General features: G+C 42.6%; 1 protein-coding gene across 1 annotated transcript in view; it reads right to left on the reverse strand.

Annotated features, from left to right (window-relative positions):
* The window catches only part of LOC142189582 (cytosolic phospholipase A2 gamma-like), a 148,860-nt gene that overhangs the window by 42,283 nt on the left and 94,400 nt on the right, over positions 1-12,177 (reverse strand). The window contains exons 6-8 of the mRNA XM_075262191.1: positions 5,706-5,904; positions 4,428-4,536; positions 1,561-1,701 (exon numbers count right to left, since the gene is read on the reverse strand). Coding sequence (XP_075118292.1) covers positions 1,561-1,701; positions 4,428-4,536; positions 5,706-5,904 — 449 coding nt within the window. The remainder of the gene's footprint in view (positions 1-1,560; positions 1,702-4,427; positions 4,537-5,705; positions 5,905-12,177) is intronic.

The raw sequence follows: 12,177 nt of genomic DNA on the forward strand, positions 1-12,177 counted from the left end.
TGGAGTTGTAGTATTGATAATAAATGTGATAATAAGTGTTAGTGCATGTTATTGTATTTTAAGCATGCCTACTCTATGGCACGCTCCATATGTTTTGTTCTCTTGTCAGAAAGGTTGCAAAAAGTGTCTCTTAGGCTAAAGACAAACAATGTGGAAAAGCTGCTTTTTCTGTTAGAGATGTTGCTGAGTTGCTTTTTTTTTTTTTTTTTTACAGTCAAAGCCAGGAGTGGATTTAACAGAAGGGTAATGTACAAGTGTTTCCTGTATATTTCCCATTCCTTTCAAGTCACTCTTAATGAAAAAAACTGCAGCAAAATCTGCAACAAAAAAGCAGCTTTTCTGCATTGTGCAGCCTTAGCATTATAAGGGAAGAAAAATGCTGAGAAAAACACAGCAAAAAAAAAAAAAAAAATACTGCTTCCTGTGGAAATGCAGTGGGAAAAAACACTGGGTTTTACAGTACCAGCACAGCAAGTGAGATTCTGATTAATCTGATCCACACATTGCTTTCAAAAAAAGGAGCATGTTCATTTTTGCTGCAGAAAAGTAAATATTTCCTCCATAGATTTAATAGGGGAAGAAAAAATGCAGAGATAAACGCAGCAAAAACTCAATAAATGCATTTTCTTGTTTTTTAGCTGTGTTTGGCTACATGAGGCCTCAGTCTATACAGCTATTAACTGTGGAGCATTTTCATGAATAAATCTTATCTAATATCTTGCAATATCAATATCTGCATATATTCCATTCACTCATTCCATTACCTCATACATAAAGTGCCCGACTTTATGTGGCTACTGCTTGCAGGGAGTATTTGCAATTGTAATTGTAATGCAATAGCAAGTACAGGTTCAGCATGCCAAATGCAGCAACGACCATCTCCGCCTCCCATTGAAAACAATGGGAGACAGATCCATGCCTGAACTTGGACCTGATTTTCACACAAAGTCCACCTCAAATTCAGCTCCAAATTCCTCAGTGTGAATATACCCTTACTGTTATGTAAACAATAACCCATACCTCTCAACTGTCCCAGATTCAGCAGGACAGTCCTGGATTCCAGGTCCTGCCCTGCTGCTCTGGTCAGTGGGAGGATGTCTTAGAGAGAAGACACAAGAGGAGGGTGTGAGCGAAGGATAACATCGAGCAGTGCACGAACCGCCCACCATGCACGGTAAGTATGATTTGCATATTTATTTTTAGGGTCTTAGTTTACAACGGGGGAGGGGGGTTGAGGTCTTTTATTTTACGGTTAGCAGGGCCTGAATCCTACATGTGTGGCTCATATTGCTAAAATCTGATGATAGAGCCCCTTTAAACAGAGGGAGTCAGAAGGGAACATTAAACTGGGGGCAAGTTGGAAGGGGACATTTAACCGTGGGAGTAACTGGAGGGGAACATGATGTCCCTCTAATTGAAAGTTGCAACACCCAATATAAGTTGTGTTTACTAGCAAAATACAAAAATATGTGGAGCTGCTAGTAATTGGCAAGTCTTTCATATGTGAGCTTGGTAGATGTCTTCCTGCGGACTTTCAGATTGTCTTCTCTTGTAGATTACCTTGAAGATAACAGAGGTCCCTCTCAGGATATTCCTTTATTAACTTTCCTTTTTTGAACCGAGAGCCCAAGAGCTTGGTTTCGATAAATGGCCTGTACGCTGGAAATCCAACCATGTGTGGTGTGAACTCGAACCAGGTCTCTGTAATAAATTTTTCAATTACCAGAATAGGAAATCATAGAATGTCATTGGACCAGATTTTCTAACATTGTTTAATTTATAGATGTGAATTTGAACAGAGGGACAGGTTTACTAGAACTGTCCAAGCGTGAGGCCATAAAATGCTGCAAAGTTGGACTAGATACGGCCAAAATGATCATAGTGTCTTAAAATGGATGATAAATCTGGAGCGTTTTTATTCATATCTATCTATATCACCAAATAGTTGGTTTAGTTTATGCTAATTTGTGTGCCAAACTTTTAAGCTAAACCATGCCATTCTGCTAAGATTCACGTAACTACGTGTGTATAATATATTTTATAAATAACCCACAGACCACAATTTGGATTCAATTTGTACCAGAATTCTAGCACATTTAGATTATTAAATTTGTGTGTTTAGGTATTCATGACCTGTACAATGTTCTGTTTTATAATGTTTCCTGCTGTTTTATACAGATTTTTTTTCACTTTTCCAGCTTAAGGTTGCATTCACACTACTGATACGCTGCCTGATTCTGAACGTTAAAACATGTTCAGAATCAGCGCGTATAAAGCAGTTCCCATTCATTTCAATGGGAGCCGGCATACGAGCGCACCCCATTGAAATGAATGGGCTGCTTTTTTCACTACGAGTGCTCCCATTGAAATGAATGGGGAGTGCTCGCATGTACGGCTAGCTCTGCTCATTCCGAGCAGCATGAGTAAGGAGCTCAGGCTCTGAAACGCGTAAGCGGTTCAGTATGTCGCATCGTCATTGTTAGTCCGGTATGTCTACATGAATTTTTTTGAATAACGCTGAATTTGTTTTTCTGTTCGATGTCTGTGTTGGGTTTTTTATGGGACCAAATGTTCCTATTCATTAAAAGCTAAGTTTTATCTGGATCTATCGTTGTGCTGGATATATCTTTTTTCTCATGCATTATGTCTTTTGCCTAAACCCAGTAAGCTATATCCGTGCATAACCAGTTTCACGTATATCCATTTTTACCGGAGCATCGAGCCGTGAATCATTGTGACAGTCTACATATCAGTGTAGGCGGCGTCATCACGCCGCCTACGCTGATACGTAGACGTCTGACTGCCGAGAGAAGAAGATCGTGGAGGCAGCGGGAGCAGCACGATCGTAAGTATAACATTTTTTTTTGTTTTATAACCTATTTACCAACCCCCCCGGACTTGCTCACTGCCGTCCCCGCTTCCCCTTGTACTATAGGCCGCAGAGGCCAGCAGTGAATAGGCCAGTGCCAGGCCACGATCCCACTGCCGCTATTATTATACTCGGCGGTCTTTTCAGACCCCAAGTATAATAATCCGAGCCCCAGGGGAGGTGAGGGAACATAATAATCAATGTTACTTACCTCTCCGGTATCTGATGTTAATCCTAGCAGGCTTTGGGCCTATATGGTAATATACCAGACGTCACGTGGTATGGGATATTACCATATAGGCCCAAAGCCTGCTAGGATTAAAGAGGACCATTCACGGGTTTGGGCACAGGCAGTTCTATATACTGCTGGAAAGCCAACAGTGCGCTGAATTCAGTACACTGTCGGCTTTCCCGATCTGTGCCCCGGGTCAAGAGTTACGGTACCGGCACCGATAGCGCTTCACCCGGGGCACAGATCGTGAAAGTCCTATATATATATATAGGAGTCGGGTGTGTGGAGAAGTGAGGAGATGTCAAAGATGGCTGTGTTTCAAACTTTACAGAGTCGAGACACAGCTAAAAGAAGTGGTCATGGCGGTCCAAAGAGAAGAGACAAGAGCAGCAGCATGCAAATTCTGGCCAGTAGATGGCAGAGCATTGCATAGAAATAACCTGAGAAGGAATTAGTAATACAGGACATTTAACTAATAAATATGAAGAGAACAGCACAAAGAATAAGCTCTTGCATAGCGAAGTTGATAAAAAAAATAAAGTTATGAATTTTGGAAGGTGAATAAGGAAAATATGAAAAAAAGTTGCCAGCATTAACATACAAAAACTATCCTGTTTCTTTATAGAGTTAAGTGCTATTGGATGCAAATAGTATTTTAGGAAATCTGTGCATGTGTCACTGCCGGATTGGATAACATTGGTACTATAGGATGGCATTGGAACGCCCTCAACATCAGGAGAACATAGGCATTGTATGTGATGTAATTGATAGGTCTACACGTGTTCACTGCTTTAGCTGCACATGTAGCCATCTAGTAATATAGATGGTGGAGAACCATGCTATATACCAAGCATCAAGTTTTTCAGTAACTACCACAGGCTCATTTTCACAAGGAGGAAAATTTTTAATTTTTTTGAGTGGAGTCTATAGCTCAGCTGTTAGTGTTACTCCTTGCCATGCAGTAGGTTCTAGGTTTTGAGTCCTGACGGAGTATATAGAGTTGAGAATACTCTATATACATGATATCATCTCCTGAAGACTGTTTGATAAGAGGTCCTCTTCCTCATTGTCCTGTGGTGGAGAAGATTCTACATAGGATACAAGAACATAGCAATGTAGATTCTTCTTCACCATGAGCAGAGAGGCGCATCACCTCTCAGAAGGTCCATCAGATGACAGATCGCACCAGGTGCTGGTGCCGACCCTGATACAGATCATTACGATTGAGAAATTTTGTTCTCCATCATGGTCTCTGTGAACATTAGCTATAGTAATTTATCAATTGTATATACTTCATCAATGTTATTGCAATTTTGTGGACCTCACCTGGTTGATTTGAATGTAAAAAGCCATGTTCCACAGCAGCGTAGACTGGATAAGGATTTTTCCCATTCTCACAAGATGTTTGTTGACTGGACAATGTTTTTTCATTAATCTGCAGAAACAAAGCAAGAACATAAATATCAGGCGGTAATAAAATCCCACTGATTTTCATGATTCAATGTGTATGGAGGCATTCTGATCATATTGTGATGTCAGGGGATAGAAGAATTGAACATGTTAGATGTCAATATGCCCAGCCTTTGGTCTGTGCGAGGTAAGCTACCAATAGAAGATTTGTGGTTTAGCATGTATTTAAATATGACACATCCAGGTAACCTCCTTGAAAACAGTGGAAAAATACATACAGTTTTGATGTGGTTTAGGTCACATCTATTCAAACCATCCGAATTAACATTTAATACCCTCGAGGCTACTTTCACATCTGTGCCAGGTCTTCATCTGTGGCAGATCCATCAGTAATCATAGGAAGATAAAGAGGTAAGTGCTGCAAGCACTGATGTGTTTTTTGATGCCTTTTTTTAAACGTGTAAATACGTGTAAACGTGTAAATACAGTCCTATGAAAAAGTTTGGGCACCCCTATTAATCTTAATCATTTTTAGTTCTAAAAATTTTGGTGTTTGCAACAGCCATTTCAGTTTGATATATCTAATAACTGATGGACACAGTAATATTTCAGGATTGAAATGAGGTTTATTGTACTAATTTACAGTACTAATGTACTGTTGCAAACACCAAAATATTTAGAACTAAAAATGATTAAGATTAATAGGAGTGCCCAAACTTTTTCATAGGACTGTAAATGTCATTGAAGTCAATGGGAGTCTTATTTTTACACGTGTATTCTTTACACGTGTATTGTGCCAAAATGAGCGCGCGTTTACTCGTGTGAATGGACCCTTAGAGGACAAGGATGATGGCCTGGTTGGACCCATAGGAGAGAAAATGTTGGAAGGGGTGAAAAGTTTTGGATTTCTAAAAAATGTTATAGTCTGTTATAGTTTCCTGGTGTCTGATTCCCAGGGTGCAGATTCAAAACAGTGCAGAAGTTTTTAAATAACAATCATTTACAAAACTGATTTTTTCAAAATTTCCAAATAGATACAATAAACTGTAATAAATTGATACAAAAGGCTTTAAAATAAATTTTACCAGATACAAATATTTCTGTCCACTCTTAAAATGACTCATGTATGTACAGCAGCAATTGTATGACACAATAATACAGTAGAATATAATGTATTATGTAAATGGTACTTACTTCACCAATGACTTGAGCAACAAACACATAAGCCCATAAATCAGTCAGTGAACACACTTTTTTCGAAAAAGCCTGTTTTAGCTTCTTCCATGCTTTTTGCCAGTCATATGAGTGCTTTAATATACGATCAGCTATCTGGTCCTCCATCTTTCCCATACATGATGACCAATTTCTATTATTACAGAGGGATGACATACACCTGAATACAAAGTGATTGAGAAAAATCGTGAATTAAGACAGATATACTATTGCATTTTGTTGGTGCCACACAGAGGGAAATTAAGGGTTCTAGCTGCTCAGAAATCCTGCCTAAGAACCCTGTTAGGCTAAGTCCCCACGGGCTATAAACGCAGCACTAAAGCGCTGCGGGAAAAAGCGCTGCGTGAACGCATTGCAGTTCTTCCCGCAGCACTTTGAAGAGAAAGTTCACAAAGTTTTCCTCTGCGGACTTTCTTTTACCATTATATCTATGGGAAAGCCGCCGGGAAGAGACGGGAAATGTGGGAAGACGTCTCCTGTGAGTATTACTGCACAAAATATCACTACATTGTATTTATTATAATTAGAGATGAGCGAACAGTGTTCTATCGAACTCATGTTCGATCGGATATTAGGCTGTTCGGCATGTTCGAATCGAATCGAACACCGCGTGGTAAAGTGCGCCATTACTCGATTCCCCTCCCACCTTCCCTGGCGCCTTTTTTGCTCCAATAACAGCACAGGGTAGGTGGGACAGGAACTACGACACCGGTGACGTTGAAAAAAGTAGGCAAAACCCATTGGCTGCCGAAAACATGTGACCTCTAATTTAAAAGAACAGCGCCGCCCAGCTTCGCGTCATTCTGAGCTTGCAATTCACCGAGGACGGAGGTTTCCGTCCAGTTAGCTAGGGGTTAGATTCTGGGTAGGCAGGGACAGGCTAGGATAGGAAGGAGAAGACAACCAACAGCTCTTATAAGAGCTAAATTCCATGGAGAAGCTTGTCAGTGTAACGTGGCACTGACGGGCTCAATCGCCGCAACCCAGCTTTCCCAGGATCCTGAATGGAATACACTGTCAGTGTATTCCCGTATACCCGATATATACCCCCGATACCCGTTCCAACGGTGTGCCCCCCCACCTTCACCCCAGAAATACCCTGCAAGTCCCCTAGCAATAGGATTGGGGCTATATACACCCACTATTTTTGCTACTGCCATATAGTGCCATTGTCTCACTGGGAATTCAAAGAATATATTGGGCTTACATATAACTTCAATTCCAGGGAGAAGCTTGTCAGTGTAACGTGGCACTGACGGGCTCAATCGCCGCAACCCAGCTTTCCCAGGATCCTGAATGGAACACACTGACAGTGTATTCCCGTATACCCCATATATACACCCCAAATCCCCGTTCCAACGGTGTGCCCCCCCACCTTCACCTCAGAAATACCCTGCAAGTCCCCTAGCAATAGAATTGGGGCTATATACACCCACAATTTTTGCTAGTGGTATATAGTGCCATTGTCTGACTGGGAATTCAAAGAATATATTGGGGTGACGTGCACCCACAATTTTTGCTACTGCTATACAGTGCCATTGTCTCACTGGGAATTCAAAGAATATATGGGGGTTATGTGCACCCACAATTTTTAATACTGGTATACAGTGCCATTGTCTGACTGGGAATTCAAAGAATATATGGGGGTTACGTGCACCCACAATTTTTAATACTGCTATACAGTTCCATTGTCTGACTGGGAATTCAAAGAATATATGGGGGTTATGTGCACCCACAATTTTTACTACTGGTATACAGTGCCATTGTCTGACTGGGAATTCAAAGAATATATTGGGGTGACGTGCACCCACAATTTTTGCTACTGCTATACAGTGCCATTGTCTCACTGGGAATTCAAAGAATATATGGGGGTTATGTGCACCCACAATTTTTAATACTGGTATATAGTGCCATTGTCTGACTGGGAATTCAAAGAATATATGGGGGTTACGTGCACCCACAATTTTTGCTACTGCTATACAGTTCCATTGTCTCACTGGGAATTCAAAGAATATATGGGGGTTATGTGCACCCACAATTTTTAATACTGGTATACAGTGCCATTGTCTGACTGGGAATTCAAAGAATATATGGGGGTTATGTGCACCCACAATTTTTACTGGTATACAGTGCCATTGTCTGACTGGGAATTCAAAGAATATATGGGGGTTATGTGCACCCACAATTTTTAATACTGGTATACAGTGCCATTGTCTGACTGGGAATTCAAAGAATATATGGGGGTTACGTGCACCCACAATTTTTAATACTGCTATACAGTTCCATTGTCTCACTGGGAATTCAAAGAATATATGGGGGTTATGTGCACCCACAATTTTTAATACTGGTATACAGTGCCATTGTCTGACTGGGAATTCAAAGAATATATGGGGGTTATGTGCACCCACAATTTTTAATACTGGTATATAGTGCCATTGTCTGACTGGGAATTCAAAGAATATATGGGGGTTACGTGCACCCACAATTTTTGCTACTGCTATACAGTTCCATTGTCTCACTGGGAATTCAAAGAATATATGGGGGTTATGTGCACCCACAATTTTTACTACTGGTATACAGTGCCATTGTCTGACTGGGAATTCAAAGAATATATGGGGGTTATGTGCACCCACAATTTTTAATACTGGTATACAGTGCCATTGTCTGACTGGGAATTCAAAGAATATATGGGGGTTACGTGCACCCACAATTTTTAATACTGCTATACAGTTCCATTGTCTCACTGGGAATTCAAAGAATATATGGGGGTTATGTGCACCCACAATTTTTAATACTGGTATACAGTGCCATTGTCTGACTGGGAATTCAAAGAATATATGGGGGTTATGTGCACCCACAATTTTTAATACTGGTATATAGTGCCATTGTCTGACTGGGAATTCAAAGAATATATGGGGGTTACGTGCACCCACAATTTTTGCTACTGCTATACAGTTCCATTGTCTCACTGGGAATTCAAAGAATATATGGGGGTTATGTGCACCCACAATTTTTAATACTGGTATACAGTGCCATTGTCTGACTGGGAATTCAAAGAATATATGGGGGTTACGTGCACCCACAATTTTTAATACTGCTATACAGTTCCATTGTCTCACTGGGAATTCAAAGAATATATGGGGGTTATGTGCACCCACAATTTTTAATACTGGTATACAGTGCCATTGTCTGACTGGGAATTCAAAGAATATATGGGGGTTATGTGCACCCACAATTTTTAATACTGGTATACAGTGCCATTGTCTCACTGGGAATTCAAAGAATATATTGGGGTTATGTGCACCCACAATTTTTAATACTGGTATACAGTGCCATTGTCTCACTGGGAATTCCACAAATAATTTGGGGATTCATTCACCCTACATCTCAGGCTCTTGCCATATTCACCCAGGTTGTCAGTGCTGCACCAGCTCGTTCCCAGACAGCTTGGCCCGAAAAACACGTTGCCTATATAGAGGATTTGGACAATGAAGACAACATGTTCTAAATCTAATGTCTGCACCTTCTCCAGAATTAAAATAAAGGCAGCGTTTAACTTTCAAATAGCACTGCACAAAGGAAGAGCTTATCAGCTTGTCTCATGACATGCTACTGAAAAGTTTCATTTGTGTATCTTAATGTAAATATAGTTGTATAAGCTTTTTGGGTTTTAGGCACTGCCAAGTTATTTATTACCACCCGCTCCCTTATAATGATGATGACGCCAAAGTCACTGTGGGTGTTCAGAGCTCACAGCTTTGGGTGACATTTGTCTTGCTCTCGGTCGGTACCAGCTGTCTTTTTGGATACCGTAAAGTTATGTTGACTTTATTAACAGCTATAGAAGCTTTAGCCAGGTTGTGACGGTGTGTAACCCTAACAACACTAAGTGGGATACACATTAATAGTCAGTCTATGTACGCTAAACGTATCACTGAAGTAATTTTTTTTCCCTCTCCCCTAATATAAGAAAGGAACAGACATTAGACCTAGACCGGGGTTCGAGGCTTGAAAAAATCCAGTATTATTTGTTCTTCATGATGTGAAATATGTGTTGAAAAGCAACCCAAGATGAAGTCAGCCATGTGTGCCAGTGTGTTACTTGGCATGCCTTTGCTGGCCCCAACTGTAAGGGTCACTCTCCATTTCCTCCATTTTCCACTCCCCTTCACACCATTTGTGGTGAAGCAATGGGATGCACTGAAGTGCACCCTCTAGCCTCGTGTGGGATAGGGACATCAGATGCCACTCCAACCCCCTCGTCTTCCTCCGCCAGCCAACGGTGCGAAGATGAGAGGAGTGTGCTCTGAATGTTTTCTGCCTAGCAGAGGCTAGTTCTCACTTACGAAAATGGCCCCACTTTGACCTGTATATCAGGCACAATGGTGTAGGTTTCAAAGAAACATGGCACCAACAAGTTGGAAAACGTGGGCCATGCGTGGACCGTGTTTGAGTCTGGCAAGCTCCAGATCTGCTACCAGGTTCCAGCCATTATCACAGGCGCAAAAATGCCAGGCCCCAGGTGTAGCAGGGAAAAAAAAAATGCCATCTCAGCCAGGATGGCATCCCTGACCTCGGAGGCACTGTGCTGTCTGTCCCCCAAGCTGATCAGTTTCAGCACGGCCTACTGACATCTCCCCATGCCAGTGTTACAGTGTTTTCCGCTAGTAGCTGGGGTGGAGGTTGCAGCTTCGTAGGGTTTCAGTCTACTCCTGCCATGAATTTTGGCCTGGGAGAGGAGATAGGCCACCCCAGTTTGCACCCGGGGAACAGACTCCACCACATTCACCCTGCCTGTCATTAAAGATAAGCACTGCAGCATCCCTGACCACAGGCGCTTGTCCATGTGTCGGTGGTCAAGTGGACCTTGCAGCAAAGCGCAGAGCTCTGGGCCCGACTGATGTTATGGGACACATGCAGGCGCAAGGCAGAGACAGCACACCAAGAGAAGTAGTAACGGCTAGGCCCAGCATAGGGAGGTGCCCCAGCTGCCATCTGCTGACGGAAGGCCTGGGTCTCCAGAAGCATAAACAAACACCAACATCTCCAGGGCCAGCAGTTTATCGATGAGGCTGTTACAGGCTTGGGCATGGGGGTGGGTTGTATTGTACTTCTGCCTGCAATGAAAAGCTTGGGAAATGTGGAGTGGCTGGGAAGAGGCGCATGATGGTGCAGGCCAAAAGGGCGCATGAGGGTGAACTCCCCAATGTGTCAGAGATAGGTGTGTAGGTGTCCTTGCATCATATACTTGCACCATATTTGGCTTTGGAAGTTAATTTTGTGCCAAAAAGTGGTTAAGACAGCGATCCCTCAGCTACTCCCGTTACACTGTCTATTGAAGTTACCATCTGTGGAAGTGGACCACCATTTCTAAGATCCCAAAGGAAGCAGGCAAGAGATGTGCAGTTCAGAAAAAAAGATGAGAAAATAAGTTTAGGCTGTAGAGCACAGAGGGATCGGAGAGGACAGAGCTGGTGTCGGCCAGGTATTCCCACAACATGCGCCTATACTTGTCCCTCCTGGTGACACTAGGCCCCTGAGTGGCAGTAATTTGTCCAGGGGGGCCATTAACGTGTTCCAGACCTAGGAATAAGTCTTCCAACAGGGTAGAGTTTTGCATGCCTTTGCTTCTACCCACTGTTTTTGCTGCTTAGCTTCCCTCCACATCTACTCTGCTTTCACCCCTAAACATCACCCCAGTTTATGCCTTTGCTTCTACCCAGGTTTTTTGTTGATTTAGCTTCCCTCTACATCTACACTGCTTTAGCCCCTAGACATCACCCCTGTCCATGTGGGGTCGGTGGCCTCGTCATCCACCAACTCCTCTTCCAATTGCGCACTGCCCCCTTACTGCAAACCGCACATGACCACAGCTTGCCTTGATGGCAACTGTGTCTCATGATCCCCACTTAGGTCCAGACAAGTCGGTGGCGGGTCCAAAACCCCAAAATTGGAAGGAAATGGCAGATGCTGCAGTATTTCTAACACCTGTTCCTGGTGCTCGGGCCTGGTCTGTGTTGTACCCTGCACCCTGCTTAACGCATCTGCCATATCCGAAGTTGTGCTGAGCGCATGCTAATGTTTCGTGTCCAGTGCAATGGATGGGATGGGATTTCACATAAGTCTGCCACCCATGGCCACTCATGGTTGAGCAACTGAGGGAGTTGACTTTGACGAACCCGAGGGTTTTGGAGTTGGAACTACATCAAAGGTCTGTGCTGCTCACACACTCTGCTCAACACATGATATGTTTAGTGCCAGCAGTGTGGAGACGTCGCACAACAGCCGTTGTTCCAGCAGGTACAGGCGTTGTAGGAGTGCATAGAGGCTAGCAGCGGCAACTATACACTTTAAAAACTATCCGCACAAGCGCCACACTTTCACCAGTAGCTCAGGAACATTGGGGTACCTTTTTCAAAAGATTAGCAGCAAT

The sequence above is a fragment of the Leptodactylus fuscus genome, chromosome 1 (genome assembly GCF_031893055.1).
Source record: "Leptodactylus fuscus isolate aLepFus1 chromosome 1, aLepFus1.hap2, whole genome shotgun sequence".
NCBI classification, from domain to species: Eukaryota; Metazoa; Chordata; class Amphibia; order Anura; family Leptodactylidae; genus Leptodactylus; species Leptodactylus fuscus.